The sequence below is a fragment of the Choloepus didactylus genome, chromosome 8, assembly GCF_015220235.1.
Source record: "Choloepus didactylus isolate mChoDid1 chromosome 8, mChoDid1.pri, whole genome shotgun sequence".
Classification (NCBI taxonomy): domain Eukaryota; kingdom Metazoa; phylum Chordata; class Mammalia; order Pilosa; family Megalonychidae; genus Choloepus; species Choloepus didactylus.
The window spans coordinates 75,396,710-75,424,482 of NC_051314.1; the positions used below are offsets into that span (position 1 = coordinate 75,396,710).

Genomic DNA, 27,773 nt, shown 5'->3' on the forward strand with positions numbered 1-27,773 from the left:
TAGTAGTATAAGTATTTTATTTAGAAATAGGGCAGTAAATACCAGAAGAAATCGCCAAAAGTTGAAAGCATTTGCCTTTAGGGAGCAGCACTGAAGGGTGGAGATGAGGGTGGGAGACTGTTTTTTTATTTTAACTGAGTATTAATTGAATTTTTAACAATGTGTGTATTATTTTGACATAAAAATTAAAAATCATTTTGTTTTAAATAAAGAAGAAATACATTGAAAAACAACAGCTGTCTAAAGAGGAGGAGAAAGCAAAATCAAATATTTGTAAAAAGCATGCAATACAGAGCCATTTCAAGCATGGAAAGACCTCATATTCCTCAGCAGTCCCTGAACAATAGTTTATCACAGCACAGAATAGCTGTTCGTATACATAAAGAAGTAACATTAAAACAGGTTAAATTGTTTTTAGTCTACTCTGTTGAATAGGGCAAGGACATCTAAGGCATTTAGGAAATAGTCTTATCAAAAATGGGGAAAATAGTAAAGATTCATCACCTGGAATGTGAACTTGGTTTTCTGATGATGCCAGAAAAATAAATTTAGGTAAGAAATCTTGTTACAAAAAATCTAGGTTCTAAATTAAAATTAGCAAGAGACTAACAACCAATTTCAGACTTTTAATTGTCTTCTTCATTCCAAGGGCCAACACACCAGTTTTCTTTAGACTGCCTGGGCTGGTTTGGGCCAAGATCTAGTCAATATATAATCTGCCAACCATGTAGGTAAATAAGATAGAGGAATAAAGAAAAACTGAGAGTCCCAGCCAGCTGAATATCGAGTGCGGGGATGCACAGATGTCAGAGCGTGTTCCATGCAGTCAGTGACCAGGTTCAGGTTTTGGCTACCATTCTGCAGCCCTTCTTTGGTGTTGTTGTGATCTGTAAACAAGAAAAAAAGAAACAGTGGTCAGCAATCTTATTCTTCATATTTTTATTTTAAGATCCTGCTGTACATAGTCATAGAAATCTAACCAGGTTTAGTTTCTGCAAGGATTAGGCCAATCTAGACCTGTGCTTTCCAACATGATAGCTACTAGCCACAGTGGCTACTGAGTACTTAGAATATGGCTAGTGCAACCAAGAAACTAAAATTTTTAATGTAATTTTAATTAATTTTAATTTAAAAACTGATACTCCATTCAGTTATTAGAAAACTCTGAAGTACATTTGGAATAACACAGGTATGTGAATCTACTTTTTCAGTTGTAAATTTTTAACCTTTTTATTGAGATATAGTTCATATACCACAAAATTAATTTTACCTGTTTCTTTTTCTTTTTTTTTTTTAATGTGACTACTAGAACATTTAAAATTACACATGTGGCTCTCATTATATTTCTCTTGGACAGTGCTGATCTAGATTATTCTAATTCATGAACAAATACATGAACAATTTCAACTCCTTTCAAAAAGAAAAGGCACAAATCATGAAATATGTATGTCCCTCCTTTTACACAGTCACTTCTTAGTCAACTGTTAAACTATAGATACACACCCACAGGGGAAAAAAAATTCCCTAATAGACAGTTAAAAACTTCAGATGAGAAGAGCTAAGAACAATGGCCAGCCCTCTGGCAGGCTGGGAACTGTAGTTCTCTAGCAGACTGAGTTCTGAGTGTTCTAGGCCAGGAATCTTCTGTCTGCCCATTCCCCTCCTCCTTTTCTCTGGACTGCAGTATCACCCATCACCAGTGACAGGGCTGCTGCTCACCACCCAGGGCCTTTGTGTGAAATGGAAAAGGGTCTGCTCCCTTTGGCCTTAGCAGGCTACCGACATCTTTGTGTGAAGAGAAAGACTGTCTTCTCCCAGGAAGACACAGCTCCACACCAGGATTCAAGGCTTACTTCTACTAAGAGGGCTGCCTTGCCTCCTCTTCCAAGCCATTGGAATGGATCTTCTTACGTGAAATTGTACCATCTCATTCCTCCAAGGCTTCCGTGGCCTGCGCATAAGGTCCAGTCTCTTGGAATAGCCAACCCCCACCCCTGACACACACACACACAAACTTGCTCCTCACTCACATATATGTCCCACCCAGCACTTCCTTCCAGTCACAGTAAGACAGAGTTGTGACCAGCCCCTTCATTACCAAAAGAATAGGCAGTAGTAAAAGCTGTACTTTAGTTGAGCAGGCCTCTCACACCAGCCCTGCCAAACTACCCAGAGGCCCTCCCTCTCAAGACCCAGAGGTTTCATGCCTCTACATAATACCTCCCTCCTGCTCAGGTGGCCAGGCCCACAGGTGACATGGCAGGAAGGGCAGGCCCCAGTCCCAGGCTGCCTATATGGCCCCTTCCTTAGTCAAGACAGACACCACCAGCCAAGCATGAGGCCACTGGGACTTTCCCAATCCCCTCACAGCCCAGGCAGGCTTTGTTTAAGGAGCTTCGTTCCCAGAGGATCTGCCTGTCTCACCCCACCAACTCTCTCTTCTCCCTCTCATGCAAGGGTACCCATTATCCCTATCAAGAGAAAAAAGCTCACAGGCATCAAAAAATTGCTGTCCATAGGCTTCCTTAATATCTGTAGGGACTTCATCCCAGTTTTGCTTCTCTGCCGCCAAGGACATCTGCAGGTCTGACATTGCCGTTTTGAAATAGCCAGGTTCAACTATGCTGATTTTCACCCCAAAATGCCGAAGTTCACGCCTGCAACAAAACCTTCAGGTTAATTCCTTTGATTGAAAGACACCATAATTTCAATGCTTTCAGGGAAAACGAAAACAAAAAAGGAAGCTATAAAAACACTTTTAGTGAGTCTTTTACAGAACAAAGAAATGTAGAGGAGACAAAATTTAAACATCCTGAGGTCCAATACTTGGGGCATGATGATACAAAGTACCACCACCATTCAATCCCAAATCCACTCCTTTAACAAATAGTTATTAAGTACCAACCATGTGCTAGACACTGGGGAATCCAAAGAATAATAAAATAATTAGAATTTATTATGATAGGCACTGTGCTTAGTGTTTCACATGCACAATCTCAGAAGATCAAGACTTGGTTTCTGTGATGGCTAGGTTCATGTGTCAGTTTACCAGGTGATAGTACCCAGGTGTCTGGTCAAGCAAGCACTGGCCTAACTGTTACTGTAAGGACATTTGTGGCTGATTAATAAACCAACAGGCTGGTTTATTAAATCATCAGTCAATTGGCTGCAGCTGTGACTGATTACATCAACAAAGGGCATGTCTTCCACAGTGAGAGAATGCAGTCGGCTGGATTTAATCCAATCAGTTGAAGACTTTTAAGTGAGACAGATAGAGGACCTTCACTTCTTCTTCAGCTGACCAGTGAAGCATTTCCTGAGGAATTCATCGACGTTGCCAGTTTGTTGCCCGAGGAGTTCATTGAACATCTTCATTGGAGTTGCCAGTCTGCTGCCTGCCCTATGGAATTTGGACTCGTGCATACCCACAGTTGTGTGAGACACTTTTATAAATCTTATATAGATATCTCTTGTTGATTCTGTTTCCCTAGAGAACCCTAACTAATACAGTTCCCCATCTCAAGAAGCTCACAATGAGTGAATCTGACAAGTAAACAAATAATTTCAATACAATGGAAAAAAAAGAAAAAAACTATAAAGGAGAGGTATGCAAGCCAGAGGTGACCCTGCTTTCCTGGATTTCACTTCCCCTTGGAGTTCTCTCACTCTGAGTCCTACCACCACATCTCCATTCCCCTACAAAACCCCAACCCAAACGTGGAACAAAACTTCCTTTCCCTGTTTAACTTTAGCACAACTAAGGCAAACTGGAAATTTTCAAAAGGAATTAAACAGCGATTTGAGTATTGGAAGTAAACGTCTTGGCTCTTGGTCTGGGAATGAGTTAAGGAGTTCAAGAGAGCAGTCCTGAGAGGTGGTGTATCGGCTGGCAGGGGCCGCATGGGGTTAACGGGACTCTAGGTAAGCAGGCAGCCAGGTGAGGAGCCTGCCACATGGTAACAACACATGGTGATTTCCTTGGTTGATTTCCCCCTTCCCTTCCAAGGCAGATGACATGTATAACAGACATACACCTATACTGTGCCTTTAGTAGTCACCACTCATTTCCAAGTGAAATTGCCCCATGGTCAGCCCCTGCTAAAGGGGAGTTTGTGCAGCTATATTTTGTACTATGTAACTGTACCCTAATATCTACAGCTGATTGGACCAGGGAGGGTACTCGATGGGAGGAGACCATATGACCACGGGCAATCTACTAAAACTCCATGCCTCAGTTTCCTTATACATACAATAAGGATAAAAATAATACCTTCTGCACTGAGTTGTTATGAAACTCACAATGCCTGACATGTAAGTGCACAACAGTGTCACATAATGGTACTGCCTGACACACACATACACACACATAAACAAGGCCAATAGGATCCTCTCTTGGGAATTAAACCCAGGAAATATAAAGAGAAGGAAGTAGCTGGTAGAGAGACACCAAGCTGAAATCATGCACGAAAAAAAGCTAGGAGGTAGAGACAGGGCCATCTGGAGTCATAGCAAATTGAAGCTATAAGTAAGAGAAAAGCTATTAGGCAAAGAAAAAATATACAGAATAAAAGGAAGGAAGAAGATGGTTGGAAGCAGATGAACAACCAGAGAGATAGTCACCATGAAAGAACAAGAATAAGTTCACTTTAAGGAAAAAGAAGGCAGTCATCCTCTTCAGAAATGGAAGTTTTTCAAGGCTACATCTTGGGAAATAAAGTATAATATGGTGACAGGAAACAGACGGGGGTCAAAACACAGTTCTGCTGCCTCATGACTATGACTGGAAAACTGCTGTAAAGATACTTAACAAATCTGAGCTTCGGTTTCCTCATGTAAAATGGATTAGTAGTAATAGCTGCTTTTCAAGATTTTGGGAGTGATGAAATAAGATACTGTAAAGGAAAGCAACTAGCACAATACCTAAACCTTATTTAAGTATTCAATAGTTGCTTTGGTTTTGTTTTGTTTTTAACTTAAGAGAATTACCTCAGAATATCTGAAAAGGCTTCCACTCCATGCTTGGAGCTACTGTAGCCTCCTCCAAAGAAAGCAATTCTCCCCAGGATGCTGGAAACATTGACGATCCTCCCCTGTGCTCTCCTCACCAAGGGAAGCATGCTCAAGGTCACCGCAATCAACCCAGTCAGGTTCACTTTGAAGATCTTCTCGAAGGTCTCTATCCTCAGCCACTCACAGCAGCCGAATGGGTGAATAATGCCTGCATTGTTGACCAGGCCCCAAAGTCCTAAAACAATAAAAGGCAAACCAGGAGTTCAGTTTCAGACAAAATGGCAGACCGTTTACTTTGACCAATCTTCCAGCTAAAAACTAGTAAAAATGCTAGACAAAATGTATGTTTTAACCTTCTTAAATGCATCTATAAGTTAAAAAAATAAAGGCTCAGACCAAAATATCATAAAATGCAAGAACCAGAAGAAAGGGTAAATGGTAAATGGAGCACCAATGCTGGCTTTTGATTTGAGCCAACTGGCCAACATGTGTGAACTTGAATGTCAGTATTCACAGCCTCAAAATGCACAGAAGGCAGGAGACAAAGGCCAGGGTCCAACTGAGGTAGAGAGCCCAGTCAAAGACACTCTTCTCATTAAACTAGGATCCTAAATAGCTACACTACAAGTTTAAGGGTGAACTAGAAATAATATCCCCTTCCAAAAGACTGCAAGTAAAATTGTCTGTTTTGAACTGTGGTATTGGGGGTGGGGGAAAATCACCCCTGAGAAATCATAACCACAAGCCATATCTCATAAGGGTCTGGAGGCCAAATTCATACCATCTGGGTGGTCCAAAAACTGCAAGCCAAGAATTAAGTGTAAAGTGGCCACAGGTTCTGACAGAAGCAAATACAGACCCTCTCTGGAGGAATCTTTAGGTCAGGCCTCACCAGACATCACCAGGCAGTGTTACCAAGAGAAGCAGAAGCTTATTGTCAAAAATCACTAAATACACAAGGAAACTAAGTATCACATGCAAGAACTAACAGAAACAATAGACAGCAGAAAAAGACTAACAAAAACTTTAGGCAATAGAATTATCAACACATAATGTAAGTATGCTAAAATATGTTTAAAATAAAAGAAGGGATTGAAAATATTGAGAACGACAAGATACTATAAAAATGATCAGGCAGATTTGGAAAAGAAACCAAATAGAACTATGGATAAAAGTATAACACCTGATATTTTAAAATTTGGTGGACAAGTTTAACTGCAGATAGATATAGCTGAAAAGAGAAAGTAATGAACTGGAAAACAGAAAAAGGCAATTATACAGAATAGAGCATTAAGAAAAAAAAGAGATAGAAAACAGGAGAGAAAAGATAAGAGACACCAGAACAAAGTAAAATAATCTAACATATACCTAATCAGATTCATAAAGAAAGGAGAGAGGGGATGGAATAAAGGCATTATTTGAAGCAATAATTATAATGACTGTGAATTTTCCAGAACCAATGAAAGATACTAATCCAGATTCAAAAAGCCAAATAAATCCCAAGTAGTATAAACAAAAAAATAATCCACATGCCAAAATAAAGCTTCAGTAAGATCAAAGAAAGAGAATGTCTTTAAAATAACTATAAAGAAAAGACAAGATTAATTTCAAAGGAAAAACAATTAGGCTGACAGCTGACTTATCAATATCAACAAAAGAAGCCAGAAGACAGTGGGACTATATTTTCAATGTGCTGAGAAAAAAAAACAACTGTAAACTTAGAATTGCATATCCAGCAAAAATACCTTTCAAAAATGAGGGCAAAATAAAAACATTTAAATAAATGCAAAAAACAGAGAGATTTTTCCCCCAGCACCTTCTAAATTCTAAATTCTAAGGAATGTATTCAGTCTGGAGGAAGGTAATTTTTTGATGGAAGATTCAAGGAAGAATGACAAGCAAAGAAAACAGAAAATAGGTGATAAATCTAAACAAGCTTCATCTATTGTAGGGTTAAAAAATAGAATTAAAACATACAAGAGCAATAACATATATGTCAGGAGGGGAGAGTGGAGTTCAATTGTTCTGAGGGTCTTGGATTATTCAACAGAAGGGTAAAGATGTTAATTTTACACTTTCATAAATTAAATAGGCAGTTAAAATCTCTAGAAGAGTCATGAAAGAAAATAGAAACAGAATATATTACTTTCAATTTAATAGTGGGAAAAGATGGAATTAAAAAATCAATCAATTCAAAAGAAGGCAAGAGAGAAAAAGAATCTTAGGGGGGAATGAGACAAAAATCACAAAATAAGATGATAGAAATAAATCCAAACATAGCAATAATTAAGTAAGAGCAGATGAATCAAATATGCTAGTTTAAAAAAAAAAACGTTGAGTTGGTTTTTTTTAAACAATTCTTAGTGTGAAATATACATGCAGAAAAGTGATAAGTTTCAAAATATGGTTTAACAAGTAGTCATAGAGCAAATTTCAAAGTATGGTATGAGGTACAGTTCCACAATTTCAGTTATTTCCTTCTAGCTGTTCTAATACACTAAAAACTAAAAAGAAATATCTATATAATGATTCAGTAGTCATAGTCCTTTGTTAAATCCTATCTTATCTGTTGCTACTCTGCCCTCTCATTTGATCACTGTCTCAATCTTCGGGAATACGTAGGCAATGACCACTCCAATTTGTTCATATTGAAAAGGGGTGTTGACATTATGGGGAAGGGGGATGCAGCTGGTTGATGTTCTTGAAGAGGCTGGTGCCTCTGGATTTGGGGACTTACCTGGCATAGGAACAATCTGGAGGTTATTAGTTTCTGAAGAATAAAACTTGGTGAGTGAAAATTTTATAGAGTCTCAGATAAGGACTCGGTTATTCTTTAGGGTTTTCAGGAATACTGTTGGTTCGGGCTTGGCATGCTGTGGCAGTTTGCAGTATCTAGCTGAAGCTTGCATAAGAGTAACCCACAGAGCAGCCTCTCAACTCTATTTGAAATATCTTAGCCACTGAAACCTTATTTTGTTACATTTCTTTTTCTTTTTGGTCAAGAAGGCATCCTCAATCCCTTGATGCCAGGGCCAGGCTCATCCATGGGAGTCACGTCCCATGTCACCAGGGAAACTCACACCCCTGGGAGTCATGTCCCATGTAGGGGGAAGGGTAATGAATTTATCTGCAGAGTTGGGCTTAGAAAGAAAGAGGCAACATCTGAGCAACAAAAGAGGCTCTTAGGCATAATCATAAGTAGGCTTAGCCTCCCTTTTACAGAAGTAAGTTCCATAAGAGCAAGCCTGAAGATCAAGGGCTTGACTTATTAAGTAGGGGGTCCCTAATTTCACATAGCATATATTCTATCCAACATAAACAATCAGTGTTTCACATTATCCTCTCTTGGTTGTACAATCATCATCACCCTCAATTTTAGACAATTAGCATAAGTCAAAACACCCATAACTCTTATCTCCCCCAATTATTTACCCCTAGTATTGGTATGGTACTAGTAGGGTATTCCTATTAAATATAGTCCATAGCATGCAATAGGCAGTTTTTCTCACATACCATGTCTGGTTGAATTTTTAAAAATATCTAGCTATATGCTATTTATAAGAGATTTGTATAAAATATGGGGATATAGGAAGGTTGAAAGTATAAGGATGGAAAAAGATAAACCAGGCAAAACTTTACCAAAAAAGAATTAGTAAAGCTAAATTAGCATCAGATAAAACAGACTGTAAGACAAAAAAAAACATTACTAGAGTGAAGAGGATCACTACATAATAATAAAATTCTCATTTGCTAGGAAGATACAACTGCTCTATGCTTGATTGCAACTAGTAACAAAGCCTCAAAAATATACATAACAAAAATTGACAGGAATTTTTTTGAAAAGAAATTTCAAAATCAATCGCCACAGGGGAAAATTTTAATGTCTTTTCTGAGTGATTGGTAAATTAAGCTAACAAAAAACAATAAGGATATAGAAAATTTTACCAATAAAAATTACAAATTTGGTCTAATGAACACATTGAGATCACTCCTCCCAAAAACATTCTACATTCTTTCCAAGACACATGGAACATTTATGAAGATTGACAACATACTGGGCCACAAAGCAAATCTCAACAAATACAGAACACATTGTTTAACTACAATGTAATTAAGTTGTAGATCAATACATAACAATAACTTTTTAAAAAGACATGTTTGGAAATTAAGAAGCATCCCTAAATAACTTATAGTTGAAGAAGACACGATAATGGATATTAGAAAATATTTAGGAGTGAACAATTACAAAAATATACTTTAAATTGTGGGAGACAACTAAAGTGGTCCTTCTAAGGAAATAAGTAGCTTTTAATGCTTCTATTAGAAAGGAGGCTGAAAATGAATAAAGTAAGCATTCAAATTAGGAAGTTAGAAAAGTACAACAGAATTGACCCAAATAAAGTCAAAGGAAGGAGATAATCAACTTAAGAGCAGAAACAAATGAAGTAGAAAACAATATGCTATAGAAAACAGTCAAAAGTTAGACTTTGAAAAGACTAATAAAATTAACAAAATTCTGACAACACTGATTTTAAGAAAAAATTAATGATATTAGGATTTATTTAAACTACCAATCTTGAAAACATTTAAAAAATAATAAGAGAATATTAAGGAAAAGTTTATGTGAATAAATCCAATGCTCCTATTTCCCAGAAAAGTATAACCTAGCAAAACTGACTCAAGAGTAAATAGAAAAGATTTCAGTAAGATGAAAACACTTACATCTATTGATGGAATCTGGTGGTGAACAACTAATTTACAAAAGGCAGAACAAATTTAGTAGAAAGTATGATATAAATTATGTGCTTCCCAACCATAGAAGAAGGTATGGTTAACTCTGATGGGAGGAAAAGGGCCTGAGGAAGAGCCACAGAAGACTCTTGAAGAAGACAAGTGCAAGAGGATGAAGGAAAAACATCTGAGGATGAGGGAAGAGCAGGACAAAAGGTACGGGGTCAGGAAAGAGGATGGGGTGTTTGGGAATGGGAAGTAGAACACAAGTAAAGCGATGGCTTAGGAGGTAAGATTTGACAGTCTGGGACCAGGTCTTGAAGGCCCTTAAAAACACAGAGATAAGATGTTATCCTGGAAGCAGTGGAGGCAGGGAATGATTACTGCAGGGTTATAAACAGGGGATCTAATTCTAATATGTGTTTTAGACTACTGCTTCTCAAACTTTAATGTGCCTACGAATTCCCTAGGGGTCTTGTTAAAATAAAGACGCAGATTGAGTAGGTTTGGGGTGGGGCCAGAGATCCTGCCTTTTAATAAGTGTCCAGGGATTCTGATGCTGCTGGTCCCCAGACCACACAGTGAGTAGCAAGGATTTAGACGATTCCAGTGGATGTCTAGATGGAAGAGGAGAGGTTGGGGCCAAATACTGCAGGAGGCTAGAGGGCTATATTGCATTAGCACAGGCCTCAACAAAGAGCATGGAAAGGACATTGAGAGACATCAAGTCAAATTAACATGATCTACTAAATCATAAAATGAGGGAGGAGGGAGAAGAAGCAGGTCAGAGAGGACATGAATAATATCTAGAGGAAATGATGCTTAAAAAGAGAAGAGAACCAAAGGCTGACTTCAAGGAATGCGTATATTTTAAGTGGCAGCAAAAGGAAGGAGAATCATTTCTTAAGAACACCTTGAACACTCTTCAAACAAGAATTGTGCCTGTAAATACTCTACTTGCAAGGTGAGATAATACCCTCAAATCTTTTGGACTTATTTTTCAGTGTAAACATTGTTAAGGAAATGAACCACCACAAAGACTCACAGCTGTCCTTCAAATGACAAAGCCAGCCTTTTAAGCCCTGCTTTTGACATATACATAACCTTAGCATCTATATGGCCTAAGTATATGGAAAGGAAAAAATACTTCTTCATACCTCTGTCCCCCACGTGCTCCTTCACCCACTGAGTGGCTGCAGCAATGCTCTCTGTCTTGGTGACGTCCAGGATCACCGTCTCCACCCTGTCTGACGTCTGGTCCCTCAGCTGCTCGGCCCCCTTCTCTGTCAGACACGCAGCCAGCACCCTCAGGCCTCGCAGGTCCAGCTGCCTGGCCAGCAGGTTCCCGAAGCCCGAGTCACAGCCTGTGATGAAGACGTACTTGTCTCGGAGGTGGCTCACCACCTGCCTTTCCCGGAACCAGCGCAGAAGGTAGAACAGGCCCACAAGGCCCACCAGGTAGAGCCACATGGCAGAGGTCTGTCTGTCCCCTTCAATAGAAAGAGAACAGCTTTCATTTTTTTCCTTCCATTTTCCTTTAACCAATGTCTATTGCATATTTACTTTGTGCCATGCACCACACTAGATGCCAGGGACTCTGTATTGACTACTACTTGGTCCTGCAAGAAGCCACAGAGTAGAGAGGGGAGTCAGGCAGATAACCAAACATATGCAGTGTGACAGATGCCATAAGAGAACCATACATACAGTCCAATGAGGCAGCAAAGGATGATGATCCACTGCGTGGCAGAGTTAGGGATGGCTTCCCAGAGGTGGTATTTGTGGAACTACTTCCTACAAGATAAGTCAGAGTTCAAAAAGTGAACTCTTTTTGGATGAAAGGACACTCCAGGCAGCAGCACTGTGTACATGAATGGAGTAGTGAGAAGCATGAAACTTCCTGATTCCCACAAGGAGTTCAGCACAGGTGCAGTGCACAGCACACAGAGGAAGAGATGGCAGGTGAGGTAGTGAAGACCAGATCACAAAGGGCCTTGTGGGTCACACTCAGGAATCTGGATATTATCCTTAAGCAATGAGGGTGTGCTATTAGGAGGTAGTAAGCTGGAGAGGAAGATGGCCAGATTTAGTTTCAGACAGATCCATCTCACGGTCAAGATGGGGAATAGACAAAACAGGAATGTGATAAAGGTAGGGAGATCAGTTAGGAGACCCAACAATTTGGGTGAAATATTGCAGCCAAAGCAATTTATAAATATAGACTGTATTAGTCAGGGTTCTCCAGAGAAACGGAACTGACAGGAGATATCTATATCTATATATGTAAATACTAAGATATTTGCTATAGGAATTGGCTCATGCAACCATGGGAATTGGCAAGTCCAGATTCCATAGGGCAGGCCACAGGTTGGAAAGTGATGAAGGCGAAGGTGAATTCCCCAGGAAAAGCTAGATGGCTGATCACCTTGGGGAATGAAACCATACTGGGGGCTCAGTATTGGTCTCTGTTGCTAGCAATGCTGTAGCCAGCTCAGCCTTGGTGAGTGGAAGTTCACATTACTGAGCCAGTGTATAACCTCCATCCCCTCCACAATGGCCACTTTGTTCATGATTCCAGTGGGCAATGACAGGAGTGGTTGGGGAAAGACGCTGGCTGGTATGAACAGAAGGGATCATCATATTCCCTTATTAAAATCCTCCTCTGCTGAAGTTGCCCTCTGGTGACCATTCACATGAGGCACAAATATCTTCATGTTTTTTGCCCATTCAGAGAAGTCTATTCACATATCTCTCTCCCAGACCCCTGAACTCATATAAACCACTCCCATTTAATGATGGAGTGCTATTGTACATGCCCAACTTCATGGCTTGGTGGGGTACGCAACACCCAGTTCATGATGGGCAGCTCAGGTCTCATGGTAACTTGGTGGCCCATGATAAAGCATTTGGTCTCTACTAAAGCCCAGTAGCAGGTCAAAAGCTGTTTCTCAAAAGGAGAGTAATAACCTGCAGTGGATGGCAGGGCTTTGCTCCAAAATCCTAAGGGTCTAAGTTGCCATTCTCCTACAGAGGCCCACCAAAGGCTCCAAACAGCATGTCTATTTGCCACTGACACTTCAAGCACCATAGGATCTGCTGGATCACATGGACCCAAGTGGCAGAGCAGCTTGTACAGCAGCCTGGACCTGTTACAGAGCTTCATTTTGTTCCAGTCCCCACTCAAAACTAACAACTTTTTGGATCACTTGGTGTGCCAGTTTGGATACATTATGTCCCCCAAAATGCCATATTCTTTAATGCATTCTTGTGGGGACAGGCGTATTCGTGTTGATTAGGTTGGAATCTTTGGATTAAGTGTTTCCATGTAGACGTGACTCAATCAACTGTGGGTAAAACGTTTGATTAAACTATTTCCATGGAGATATGGACCCCGCCCACTTGGGGTGAGTCTTGATTTAATCACTGGAGTCCTATAAAAGAACTCACAAACAGAAGGACCTCAGAGCAGCTGAGAGTGACATTTTGGAGAGTTGCTGCAGCTAAGAGAGACATTTTGGAGACAGCTACTGAAAGCATACTTTTGCTGACACTTTGGAAATGCTAGCCCAGAGTTTGCTCCAGAGAAGCTAAGAGAACAAAACACCCCAAGAGCAACAATTTGAATAATGCACAGGAGCTGAGAGTGGAGCTGGAACACAACCTGGAATCAGCACTCGCCAGCCACGTGCCTTCCCAGCTAACAGTTTTTCTGGACACCATTGGCCTTCCTTCGGTGAAGGTATACTCATGTTGAAGACTTAATTTGGACATTTTCATGGCCTTCAGACTGTAAATTTGTAACCAAATAAACCCCCTTTAAAAAAGCCAACCCATTTCTGGTATTTTGCATAACAGCAACTTTAGCAAACCGGAACAGGTAGGAAGAGCCTTAGACTGCCGTACAGCTCAGAGAAAGTCTCAGTCAACCAACGGGTAGTCTGAGCAAAGACTGCCCAATTCAGGATTAGACAGAACTGGCCCCCCTCTAGTACTGCCATCATCATTCATTGGCTGGGGGCAACTGGAGGCTGCAAGCCAACTGTGCTCTGCAGAGTAGGTTCTCTTGAAGCGAGATCTAAGCAGCACCTTCATGGCTACCATACTGTTTCATAGATGAGCACTGAGAGATTCAGTACAGCACAGGAAAAGGAGCAGAAAAGAGTGGTCCAGGAAGAAGACTTTCCTGACCCCTGATCTAATGGAATTGACTACTCTCTTCTTGGTTTCCCCACTGCAGCCTGAACTTGGGTTTATCATGATGCCCACTGCACTTTGTTGTATTGCTTCTCTCCATTTTTAGGCTATGTATTCATCTGTATCTGGAACAGTGAATGGACATGGCAGATGCCTAATAAATGTTGTTAAATAAAGTAATATTAATAGAATCATCCTGGGAGAAAAATATAATGGGAGAATAAGAGAAGTAGGAGAGGGAAAGCTGATGGAAGCTAAGGGAAGAGGGGCTTAATAAGGATCAATAATGAAACAGGGATGTCCAGTGAGGACTAGAAGGTCACTGGTGATGTCAACAAGAAGACTCTTAGGGAGTGAAGGGCACAAAAGCAACCCCTTCTCCCATCCCCCCACTCTTTCTCTTTCTTCCCCCTTCTCTGAAGCTTTCTGCCTTTCTCCAATCTGAGAGCTCTTGTTTTCTAGCCAGCTGCCTCTGTTCTGCCCAATTGGCATTCTCTGGTGTACTGTGGTAATAGAAAGGGCTTCATTCTGCCTGTTCATTGACTGAAAGAGTAATTTCCTGATGCCAATCAAAGAGGAAAATCCATATGCCCCTCCCCACCCCCATTAGGAAGGATCTTGGACCCCACAGCCTTCCTGGATAGTATGATTTAACTATCACATGCCTAGCAGCAAAAAGACTACACTTGCAGAAGACATATGCCAGGCAGAATCCTAAACCACAGATCAAACCCGAACATGAATTAAATACCTGAAGATGACTTAAATGTTTCAAATAAAAGCCCAAAGTGGCCTGCTTGTTTTTACAATCATTCATCTGCAAATGCTGTACAATCACTTATGTTTCTGCCTTTGACTCAGGAGATTCATAAACTTATATTGCTATTTCTTAATTTATTAATTTGAGACATTCTCAACTGATTCCCTATTATGGTAAATGGAGAATTTAGCTTTCTTACACCACATTGTCAGTCCTTCCCCCTCTCATCCACACAGTGTTATCTTGTTAATAAACGTCACTATATTGTCCTCTATCCTCCTTCTTTAACTCTTCCTCCTTCCTAGGGCCCTTCTACTTTGCCACCCTTTAAACAACCCTCCTCTCTCTTAACCTATATGGCTAAGTTCTTAAAAAAACATATTCACAGAGCCTCTGTTTGCTTGCCCTCCACCAACTCCCCAGGCCCTTACACTCCACCTTCCACCCCCATTGCTATCCACAAGCTCCCTCAGAACTCACCAAGGCCTTACTAGCACCCAGTTCCTAAGGCTTGTTAATCTCTTCTCTGCAAACCACATTGCAATATTTAGCACTTTCTTTTTCTAGTGGTTTTATCTGATTCTGAGATTCCAAGAGAGTCACAGGTGAAGGAGATTGCCTTCAGATCATGCCATGCCCTTGTTAAAACCTGTCAGTGGCTCCCTGTCACATCACAGGAAAAAGTCAAAACTCCTCAGCTTGATAAATAATAATAATAGGAACAGTTATATACAACTGACCATGTGCCAAGCAGTGTTCAAAGCACCTTACATATGTATTAGCTCACGTGATCCTCACACAACAACCTCATAAGGTACGTGCAACCATTATGCCCATTTTTCAGATGAGGAAATTGAGGCACAGGGTAAGGCAAAAATTAAGTGACTTGTCCAAGGTCAAACAGATAGTCAGTAGCAGAGATAGGATCAAGTCCAGGGTGTCTACCAACAAAGCCTTGTATCTAACCACTGCCTCTCCCCTGGAAGACCTTCCATGGTCTGGCCCTGCCCTGCTTTTCCCACATCAGTTCTTCCCTCTCACAGTCAGAGGCCATATTTTAATACTTCTGACTATCCCACTTGGAGAACATGTTCCTCCCTTGTGGTGGTAGGTTGAATTATGTACCTGTTTTGGTTTGCTAATACTGCTCTTTTCCAAAACACAGAAATGGATTGGCTTTTATAGAGGGGGTTTATTTGGCTACAAAGTTACAGTCTTAAGGCCATAAGAGTGTCCAAACGCATCAACAGTAGGCTACCTTCACTGAAGGAAGGCCAATGGCATCCGGAAAACCTCTGCTGTCTGGGAAGGCACGTGGCTGGCGTCTCCTTCCTTTGCTCCCAGGTTGCGTTTCAAAATGGCTTTCTCCCAGGACATTTCTCTCTAGGCATCTGGGGGTATTCTCTAAGTTTCTCCCAAGCAAACTCTGGAGTAGCAAAAGTCTACTTTCAATGGCCATCTTCAAAATATCTCTCTTGGCTTCTCTCCAAAATGTCACTTTCAGCTGCTCTGAGTTCCTTTTGTTTGTCAGCTCTTTTATATGACTCCAGTGATTTAATTCAGACCCACCCTGAATGGGTGGGTGATAGCTCCATGGAAATTATCCAATCAAAGGTCTTGCCCACCTTGATTAAGTCACATCGCCATGGAAACACTCAATATGTTCCAACCTAATCAACACTGATACATCTGCCCCCACAAGACTGCATCAAGGAACATGGCATTTGGGGGGACATACTACATCCAAACCAGCACAGTACCCCAATTTAGATATGTTCTTAATTGTAATCCATGCCCCAGTGGATGTGAATCCATTGTAAAGGAACTTTTGAAGATGTTATTTTTAGTTAAAGTGTGGCAAACTGAACCAAGATGGGCCTTAATCAGGATTACTGGAGGCCTTATGAGAGAAAGCCGCAGGGAGAAACCAGAAGCAATAAGTCAGTGGGAACCTAGTAGAAAAAGGAGAGAACATTGTCACGTGATTGGAAAGTCAAAGAACCCCAAGGATTGTGTACAGCCAGCACCAGTACACACAGTCTTTGGAGAGAAAGCAAACCTTGCCAATATCTAGATTTCAGACTTTGCCTAGTCTCAAAACCATGAGTCAATAGATTCCCATTGTTTAAGCCAACCCATTGTGTGGTACATGTAATAGCAGCTCTGGCAAAATAAGACACATAATGACTTTTTTTTAAAAGAGTTATTGTGGTAACTTACATAACATAAATTTATCATTTCTTCCCTTGACCTCTGAGACATTCTACTCTCCTGATTCTTCTTCTTCTGTCAGACTCCCTTCCTTTCTGCCCCTCCCCCCAGCTCTTCCTCTCCCTCCCATATCCTAAATGCAGAGATTCCCCAATATTCTGTCCCAGATTTCTTCCCTGCTTACTCCTCATTCTATCGCTGACAATCTCATCCCCTCTCAAGGCATCAACTATCACCTCTGCACAGCTGCCAAGTCTGACCATTTTCTGAGGTTCTTATTGTACTTCCAATTTCCTTCAGGACTCTCTAGCTGAATGTTCAGCAAGATACTCAATACATCCAAGATAGAACTTATCATGTTCTCTCCTAAAACTGATTCTCTTCCAGGACCTCCAATTTCTATTAATGTTATTGTTCAGTAGTATCTGGAGCATCTGTCCATTCTCTTCATTCCTATGGCCACTTCTATTGTTCAAGCTTTCCGTACTCAGTACCTCTTGACTGGCCTATCACAGAGGACTTCTCACTGGTCCCCACATTGTCAGCCCTTCCTCTCTCATCCACAGAGTGCTATCTGGTTAATTTTCCTAAAACACAGCTCTGTTGATGTTACTTCACTACCTGAAAAACATCCAACCTACTAAATAAATCTAAATCTAAGACCTCAGTCAGGTGTACAAGGCCCTCAATGACTGGGATGCAGCCTTATCTCCCTCTACTCCCAATCACACAGCCTGTGTTCCATGTAAATCAAAGAGCTTGCTTCTCTCCATTCGTTCACGCTGTGCCCTTTCAATCCTCTAGAACTTTGCTCTCACTGTTCCCTTGGCCTGAAATGCCCTGTTCCTCATCTCTGCATGTCAAATACCACCTGTTCTGCAAGGCTCTGCAATCACACTTCCTCCACATAAAGCCTTCTCTGAACTATCAGCCAGTGGGTACTACTCCCTCTGCTCTACCATAACATCCCATCCATACCTTCATGTGTAACTTATCTCACCAACTGGACGGGAACACTTGGAGCAGGTCTGTGGTAGATTCATCTTTGTATCTTGAACAGCACCTACTTCATGGCTTTGGTCCAAGATACATTTGTTAAATAAACAATTACTACTTCTGGAAGAGCCTGTTTGTTTTTGAGACATACTCATAGAACAATGCTACTCCAGCCAATCGATTCACTATACTGTTGCTGTTTTAGTCTCTACATTCTTATTCTTTTGCTTTAAGGTAGCAACTACAATATGACACATACTGTGTTTTTACAGAGTTTTTTCATTCTCTACAGATACTTAGAAAGTGTCTGACTTCATGAAGACACATAGAAGCAGGTATAAACCAAGATTGTGTTTGCTCGGTATCTACGTGCAAAAGCCTTGACCAATCTTTGGTTCCTCTGTCTTCCTCACTCCCCATCTTCAATCACTTTCTGAACCCTACAGATTTTTCTTTAATATTGTCTTACTCTCTGCCTTCCTTACATTCTGTCATGGTTTTTACCTTCACTCTTCTCACCTGGCCTGTAGAGAAGTCCAGCCTCAGTAACATCATTTCCCTATGCAAAACCTTCAGGAGTTGCCAGGGCCAACCAAATGAAGTAGAAACTCCTCCCCAGATGATTCAAGGTCCTGCACTTATGATCCAATTCACAAATGCCAGCTTGCAGTCAAGCTGGGAAATTCTGTTTCTCAAACCTGCCATGCATTTTTGCCTCTAGGACTTTGCTCTTACTATTTCCTTTGCTTGTTGATTGAAATAAACATTTATTACACACCAACTCTGTACCAAGCCCTCGGTAGATGCTGAGGATACAAAGATGAATCAAACATAGTGTCTATCCTCAAGGAACTCACAGAACTAGTGAGGACACAGAAATGGAATAAATTATTAAGAAAAAGTATAAAACACTACAAGAGAAAGTGCCTATTTATACCTAAGGGTCAGGGAAGAGGTAGCAGTTGAGTTGACTACCAACTCAGCAGACTAATTAAGGAAGGGAATCATACTCCAAGCAGCAGGAAGAAGACGTGAGAAGGCACAGAGGTCTGGTAAGGCTAGAGGCCATGGAGCAACAGTGAGTAGCAGGAGATGATTCTGGAGAGATATGTAACGGCCTGATCAGGAAGAACTTTGGATGGTATGGTAAAGAATGTGGATTGTGTCCTGCACTTTGTCACTCATGCATTCATAAAACATTTGCTGAGCACCCATAGCATTCAGGCACTGTGCTACGTATAGAAGACACAAAAATAAACAAGACATGTTTCCTGCACTCAAGAAGCTCACATTCTTGTAGGAAAGATATTCATTTACTAAACAAATATTTATTGAGTGCAATCTACATGTTAGGCACTATTCTAGATGCTTGTAATATACCAGTGACTATGAAAGAAAAATTCCGGCCTTTGCAGGGCTTACATTCTACAGAGAGCAATAAACAGGGACCCAGAGCAGCCAAAACAATCTTGAAAAGAAGAACATTGGGCAACTCATAATTCCTGATTTCAAAATGTACTAAAAAGCGACAGTAATCAGTATAGTATGATACTCATAAGGAAATAAACCCTCACAATTGTGGTCAATTGATTTCTACAGGGTGCCAAGACAATTCAATGGGGGAAAGAAAAGACTTTTCAACAAAGCTGCTGGGAAAATTGATATCTAGATGCAAAAGAATGATTGGACTCCCACCTCACACTCTATACAAAAATTAACTCAAAATAGACCACACACCTAACTGTAAGAGTTAAAACTATAAAACACTTGCCAAAAAGCATAGGCGTAAATCTTTGTGACCTTGGATAAGGCAATGGTTTCTTAGATATGACATCAAAAGCACAGGCAACAAAAGAAAAACTAGATAAATTAGACATTATTAAAATTAAAAACTTTTATATGTCATAGGACACTGTGAAGAAGGTGAAAAGACAATGCACAGAATAGTAGAAATACTTTATAAATCAGATATGAATCTAGAATATATAGAGAATTAACACAACTTGAACCGAGAATATAAAAAGAATAAATACAACTCAGTATTAAAGACAAATAACCCAATTGAAAAATGGGCAAAAGATTGAATAGACATTTCTCCAAAGAAGGTTTACAAGTAGCCAATAAGCACATGAAAAAATGTTCAACGTCATTAGCCATTAGAGACATAAAAATCAAAAGCACAAGGAAACACAACTCCAAACCCACAAGGATGGCTATAATCAAAAAGTTGGATAATGACAAGTGTTGACAAGAATGTGGAGCAACTGGAACCCTCATACATTGCTGGTGGGAATGTAAGGTGGTGCAAGTGTTTTGAAAAACACTCTGACAGTTCCTCAAATGGTTAAATATAGAGTTACCATATGATCCAGCAATTCTGCTCCTAGGTATATACCCAAGAAAATTGAAAACGTATGTCCACACAAACTCTCGTTCAAGAATGTTCATAGCAGCATTATTTACAATAGCTAAAAAGTGGATAAATAAAATGTGGTATATCAATACAATGGAATATTATTCCACAATAAAAAGAAATAAGATACTGATACATGCTGTCTATAGAGACAGAAGTAGATTGGTAATTGTCTCAAGCAAGGTGGGAGGAAACAGTTGGGGGAAATGGGGACTGACACTAAATGGTATGGAGTTTCTTTAGGGGGTGTATTCATTGGGGTTCTCTAGGGAAACAGAACCAACAAGAGATACCTGTAAATATAAGATTTTATAAAAGTGTTTCATGCAACTGTGGGGATGCACGAGTCCAAATTCCATAGGGCAGAATGCACGAATCCAAATTCTGTAGCTCAGGCAGTGAACTGGCAACTCCAATGAATGTGTTCAATGAATTCCTCAGGAAATGCTTCACTGGCTAGCTGAAGAAGAAGGGAAGGTCCTCTCTCTCTCTCTTCATTAAAAGTCTTCAAATGATTGGATTAAATCCAGCTGATTGAATTCTCTCATTGCAGAAGGCACCCCTTTGTTGAAGTAAACAGTCACAGGTGCAGACAATTTACTGATGATTTAATAAACCAGCCTTCTGGTTTACCAACCAGCCACAAATGTCCTTGTAGTAATGGTTAGGCCAGTGCTTGCTTGATCAGACACATGGACACCATCACCTGGCCAAGTTGTCACATGAACCTAAACATCACAGAGGGTAATGAAAATGTTCTAACACTCACTGTGGCAACGAGTGCACAACTTTGTGAATATACTAAAGGCTACTGAATTGTGTACTTTAAATAAGTGAATTATATCTCAACAAAGCTGTAAAAATAAATAAATAAAATAAACAGTAGCCATAATAAATATGTTTGAAGGGGATGTGTGATTTGGAAAAATGGAAAAAAAAAATACTGGGAAACCAAACCCAACAGTACATTAAGAGAATTATACACCTTGGCCAACTGGGATTTATTCCAGGTATGCAAGGGTGGCTCAACATAAGAATATAAGAAAATCAATGAGTGTAATATATCACATAATAGAGCAAGGGGGGGGGCACATAAACATCTCAATTGACACAGTATCCCTTCTTGAAAAAAACACCCAGAAAACTAGGAATAGAAGGAAACTTCCTCAATCTGATAAAGGGTTTATATGAAAATCTCAGCTAAAATCATACTCAATGGTGAAAGACTGAAAGCTTTCCTTCTAAGATTAGAACAAGACAAGGATGCCCACTGTCACTACACTTATTCAACCTTGTACTGGAAGTCTTGCCAGAGCAATTAGGCAAGAAAAAGAAATAAATGGCATCCAAATTGGAAAGGAAGAAGTAAAACTTTTCCTATTTGCAGATGACATGATTCTATATAGAAAATACTGCAAATGCACAAAAAAGCTACTATAGCTAATAAATGAATTCAGCAAAGTGGTGGGGTACAAGATCAACATGCAAAAATCAGTAGTGTTTCTGTTCACTAGTAATGAACCATCTGAGGAGGAAATCAAGAAAAAAAAAATCCATTTACAATGGCAACTAAAAGAATCAGATATGTAGGAATAAATTTAACCAAGGATGTAAAGGACTTATACATGGAAAACTACAAAACATTGCTAAAAGAAAGCAAAGAAGACCTAAATAAATGGAAAGACATTCTGTGTTCACAGATGGAAGACTAAATATCTTTAAGATGTCAATTCTACCCAAAGTGATTTACAGATTCAAGGCAATCCCAAACAAAATTCCACAGCCTTCTTGCAGAAATGGAAAAGTCAGTCATCAAATTTATATAGCATGGACTAAGCAAGAACCAGCATCCAGGAACTGAGCACTTTGCTCCTCCCTCAGAATGAATGGAGACAAGAAATCTGATGTTTACGCCCAAGAAAAGCAGAATTTCATCCAACTCTTCTCCCAGATTGTCAAGGTGCTGACCGAGAATGAGATGGGGCACCAAGAGACAGGAGATCCTATTGGTCGGCTCAAGGAGATCTTGGAGTACAATTCATTGGAAGCAAGTACAACTGGGGTTTGATGGTGCTGGCACTGTTCCAGGAGCTGGAGGAGCCAAAAAAGCAGGATGCCTATTGCCTCCAGCTGGCCCTGACTGTGGGCTGATGTGTGGAACTGCTCCAAACTTTTTTCCTGGTGTCAGATGACATCATGGATTCATGCCTCACCCAGTGGGGACAGCTCTGCTGGTATCAGAAGCCAGGTATAGGTTTGGATGCCATTAATGATGCCATGCTGCTGGAAGCGTGTATCTACCACCTGCTGAAGCTCTACTGCTAGGAGCAGCCCTATTATCTGAACCTGATAGAGCTGTTCCTGCAGATTTCCTATCAGACTGAGATTGGGCAGACGTTGGACCTCATCACAGCCCCCCAGGGCAATGTGGATCTTGGCAGAGTCACTGAAAAGAGGTACAAATCCATTGTCAAGTACAAGACAGCTTTCTACTCCTTCTACCTTCCTGTAGCTGCTGCCATGTATATGGTGGGCATTGATGGGGAGAAGGAGCATGCCAATGCCAAGAAGATCCTGCTGGAGATGGGAGAGTTCTTTCAGATTTGGGACGATTACCTTAACCTTTTTGGGAATCCAATGTGACTGGCAAGATTGTCACTGACATTCAAGACAACAAGTACAGCTGGCTGGTGGTTCAGTGTCTGCAATAGGCCTCTCCGGAACAGCACCAGATCCTGCAGGAGAACTACGGGCAGAAGGAGGCTGAGAAGGTGGCCCAGGTGAAGGCGCTGTATGAGGAGATGGAGTTGCCAGCTGCCTTTACACAATACGAGGAAGACAGTTACAGCCACCTTCTGGGTCTCATTGAGCAGTACTCTGAGCCCCTGCCCCTGGCTATCTTCTTGGGGCTGGTGCACAAGATCTACAAGTGGAAAAAGTGACCCAAGAGACTGGGAGGGCTGAGAGGGGAGGCTTTTAATAAATTAGTCTAAACTTCAAAAAAAAAAAAATTTATATAGCAGGGTAAGGGGCCCAGAATAGCCAAAACCGTCCTGAAAAGAATGAAGTTGAATGACTCACACTTCCCAATTTGAAAACTTATTACAAAGCTACAGTAATCAGAACAGCATGGTATTGGTACAAAGACAGACATATAGACCAGTGGAACTGAATTGTGAGTTCAAAAATAAACCCTCACATGGCCAATTGATTTTTGACAACTGATTTTGTGCCAAGTCCACTCAATGTGGAAAGAGCAGTCTCTTCAAAAATGGTGCTAGGAAAACTGAATAGCCATTTCAAAAGGAATGAAAGTGGAACCCTACCTCATACCTCAGACAAAAAGTAACTCAAAATGCATCAGAGACCTAAATATAAGAACCAGGACTATAAAACTCCTGGGAGAAAAGACAGGGAAGCATCTTCAGGACCTTGTATTAGGTAATGATTTCTTAGACTCTACACCCAAAGCACAAACAACAAAATAAAAAACATCAATGGTACTTTATCAAATTAAAAACTAAGCATCAAAGAGCATCATCTTGAAAGTAAAAAGACGACCTACAAAATGGGAGAAGATATTTGGAAACCACATATCCAATAAGGGTTTAATATATAGATATATAAGGAAATCCTACTCAACAACAAAACTCAACAACAAAAAGACAAACAACCAATTTAAAATTGGGCAAAAGACTTGAATAGACATTTCTCCAAAAAAAGATATATAAATGGCCAAAAAGCACAATAAAAGATGTTCAACATTATTAGAAATTAGGGAAATGCAAATCAAAACCATAATGTGATACCACTTCACACCCACTAGAATGGCTACTATTTAAAAAATGGAAAATTATAAGTTTTGGAGAGGATGTGGAGAAATAGGAACTCTCATTCATTGTTGATCGGAATGTAAAATAGTGCAGCCACTGTGGAAAACAGTTTGGCAGTTCCTCAGAAAGTTAAAGGCAGAATTAACATATGACCTGGCAATACCACTTCTTGTTACATACCCAAAAGAATTGAAAGCAGAGACTCAAACTGATATTTGCACACAGATGTTCATAGTGGCATTATTCACAATTTTCAAACAATGGAAGCAACCCAAGTGTCCATCAAAAGATGAACGGATAAACAAAATGTGGTATATACATATAATGGAATATTATTCAGCCATAAAAAGGAATGAAGTTCAGATATATGTGATAACATGAATGAACCGTGAGGATCTCATGTTGAGTGAAATAAGTCAGTCACAAAATGACAAATATTTTATGATCTCACTAATATGAAATAATTAGAATAGGCAAATTCATAGATTAAGAAACTAGAATACAGGTTACCAGGGGCTGGGGTAGGATAGGGAATGGGGAGTTAATGCTTAATTGGTACAGAACTTCGGTTTGGAAAACCTGTTAAGGTTTTTTAAAGGATGGTGTTGATGATAGCACAACATAGCGAATGTAATTAACAGCACTAAATTAATATTTGAATGTGGTCAAAAGGGGAAATTTTAGGTTGTACATATGTTACTAGAATTAAAATTTTTGAAAAACATAGTACTGTACAACACATAGAAACCAAATGTAAACTATAGACTGTAGTTAACAGTTCAATTATAATAATAGTCTTTCATCAATTGTAGCAAAGGTACCATACTAATGCAGTGTTAATAACAGGGAAAATTGTGTGTGGGGGGGGAGGTAAAAGGGAACTCTGTATTTTATGAATGATTTTTTCTGTAAACCTACAACTCCTTTAATATTAAAAAGAAAAAGACACACCTCATCAGTAGCCAAGAGGACACATGCTGGGAAAGCCCTCCCCAAATACTGTAATTGCCAAAGAAACTCAAAGTCCACCTGCCCATAATCATGCCCTCTCCAAGAATCCATTTGCAAAACGGAAACTTTCCCAGAATTAGTAATCCCCAAATATGAGTATATTTGTAAAATTCTTCTTTAAAAAATAAATCAATAAATACACAAGCATTAAAGAAAAAAAAAAAGTGGTGCCAAGCAGGAGCCCAGTAGCAAAGGAGACCTATTCCTTCATCCCTTGGAAATATTCTCTTTCCCAGACAAGACTCCTAGACCCCTGCAGCAGCCATAGCTGGTGGGTGAGAAGGTTCTATTCACCTTCCACTTGCTCAGGAAGGCTCTGTTCACCTTCCACTCTGATGGGCAAATCTCCAAAAACCACACTGACATTCCCACCAACTCACACCCTTCTCCCCAAGGGGAACACTCTCTTCCACTGAATTAGGCTTTAAAGTTTTGTCTTAAGTCTTTACTATAAACCAATACAAGAAACAGAGAAAAATTGCTTCTGCGTTTGCTCTAAAATTCTTATCAAGAACACTCTGTACACTGCGCAAGACCCCACATGATAAATCTTGTCACGCATTTAATACCAGGAAAGATTTTGTCTCTTCCAAGTAAATTATATACTACTCATTATTTAAAAACTATCTAATTCTTCATAATCTCTTAGAAGAACAAGGCCAAATTTAATGTTCAATTGTAACAATTATATTAACCCTAGTAGTCAGCATTTTTTCTTTTCTATTACTTTCATCATTTTAATTTTCTATTTCTCTCTGTATTTCTATTTGCGTTTTAATAACCTTATTGTATAGTACTTTTTACTTCAGGTTGCCCCAAACCCTTTTTGGAAAAGTTATATCTGTCCAAGAATAAAACTTGACTAACAGATTCTTCAATCTCAGTCTTATCGCAAAAGTTGACTCACCTCCTCTGCCAACTGGGAAAAAGTTAGCAAATAGGCAGCTTATACCTTGTACTTGCATTTTTCATATTACACCTCACTTCATGTCAGTATATAAAATTCCAAAGAGAAAAGAAAAACCTTACCTGAAGAATTCTTGTTTTGGAAATGGTTTTTATATTTTGGATTTCAGACACTTCCTGTTTTACACCCTCTGGAATTTTGCTTCCACTCTGTTCTCCACAGATCAAATATGTAACAAGTAGGGAGGAATAATAGGACTATTAAAGTCCTTGTTTACTGGGCATGTGAATAAAAAAAAAATTCCTCACTCCCTCTGCCAAGAGTTTGTCACAGGGAGAGTAGGGGATGGAGTTGAGCAGCAACCCAGATTACAGTACAGAGCTTCAGTAACACAATTCTCTTGGCCTAATTAAAAAGGTCCCTTTTGCTTACCCCAAGTTTCAAAAACTTGCCCCACAGCTATCAGTATTAACCATGAAAGAGCTGATTTCCCCCACTTTCAAGAATGCACATATGCAGAGCATACCCAGGTATTACACCTATTTCTAAGTGTAAAATCACCCCCAACTTCTAACCAATAGCTTTCCCACATTGCAAGGCAGTGAAGATTAAAAAGCAGAGAAAACACAGTGATGCAAGGATGGTGACAAAATTTCTTTCAGGAACGTTTAGTACAACCCAAAGGGATTAGTGACGACATTGGAGGATCTTTAAAGAAAGTAAAAAATTTTGGAAATAAATAGCAATGAAAGCCGCATAACATCGTGCATGTAATCAATGCCACTGACTGTACACACACAAAAAATTGTTAAAATGGCAAATTTTATGTTAAATATTTTTTACCACAATTAAAAAAACAAAAACAAAACAACCAAAAAAAGGTTTGGAGACCACTCTCCAAACATACCCCCAATCCCTTCTTTCATTCAACACACATACACATACACACACATGCACACACACACGCACCTTATTTCCTCAGAGAAGGATTCAGTGCTGGCGACTTGAGACCTAGGTGAATCTCCTTCTCTGGGCAGCCTCCCGGGTCCTGCTTTTTGCCCCCTTGCAGCCTCGCTCCCTCCTTCCCCCGCTATTTTGACAACACCTCCCTCTTATGGTAGGAATCTGGCCTGCTCCCCTCCCTCGTGCCAAGCCAGCAGTTTCTCACCAGTACCCTCACTCAGCTGAGTTGTTGACAAAATGTAAACCAGATAAGACCAGGGCAAGCCAGGCCAAAGGATAAAGGTTGAAACTGATTGTGTTTTAAAATTTCAACTTTCATATGAGACCAAGGGAATAGATATCTATTTGGTACAGGATCTAAATTTTCTAAACGGTACAACTCTACAGTCGATTTGTTCAAACACCACAACTGCATGGAACTTTGAATAGGAAGTGAGATACGGTAGGTTAGTATAGGCTGGAGTGAAATAGTGACACATCCCAGAGTAATTTGGGCAGATAATAAAAAATATATTTACAGCCTCCCCCTCCCCAGCCCCGAGGATCTGGGGGAAGGTGCGGATGTGTTGGACATCCACACCTGGACTGGTGTTGATGTTGTCACAAACATTGGGACTGGCGGTTTGATGTGCTGAGCCCTCGAGCATGGGACTTGCCCTTATGAAGCTCATTACCACAAAGGAGAGTCTAAAGTTGAATGTAATGGTGCCTAAGAGTCTCCGCCTGAGTACGTCTTTGTTGCTC

The 27,773-nt window shown here is 40.0% G+C and overlaps 1 protein-coding gene and 1 pseudogene across 2 annotated transcripts; one reads left to right on the forward strand and one right to left on the reverse strand.

Moving 5' to 3' along the window:
* Nucleotides 1–27,167, reverse strand: LOC119541855 (17-beta-hydroxysteroid dehydrogenase type 6-like). Of its 2 annotated transcripts, none has more exons than XM_037846170.1 (5): nt 27,036–27,167; nt 10,899–11,231; nt 4,987–5,245; nt 2,494–2,657; nt 1–887 (listed from the first exon to the last, which is right to left on the reverse strand). In XM_037846170.1, exons 2-5 carry the CDS (start codon nt 11,209–11,211, stop codon nt 670–672), a joined length of 954 nt encoding a protein of 317 aa, XP_037702098.1. In that variant the 5' UTR covers nt 11,212–11,231; nt 27,036–27,167; the 3' UTR covers nt 1–669. The 2 variants fall into 2 exon arrangements, with proteins under 2 accessions (XP_037702098.1, XP_037702099.1); XM_037846171.1 differs by lacking the exon at nt 27,036–27,167 and adding an exon at nt 26,189–26,339.
* On the forward strand, nt 22,165–23,257 carry LOC119541856 (annotated as a pseudogene).
* Nucleotides 27,168–27,773: the final 606 nt, after the last annotated feature.

Excerpts from the sequence above, each read along its gene's own strand:
- LOC119541855 (XM_037846170.1), bottom strand. The coding sequence starts at position 11,211 with ATGTGGCTCTACCTGGTGGGCCTTGTGGGCCTGTTCTACCTTCTGCGC. Across the intron at positions 2,658-4,986 it reads GCCTTTTCAGATATTCTGAG|GCGTGAACTTCGGCATTTTG; the intron begins GTAATTCTCTTA and ends GTTTTGTTGCAG. Across the intron at positions 888-2,493 it reads ACAGCAATTTTTTGATGCCT|ATCACAACAACACCAAAGAA; the intron begins GTGAGCTTTTTT and ends TCTTGTTTACAG.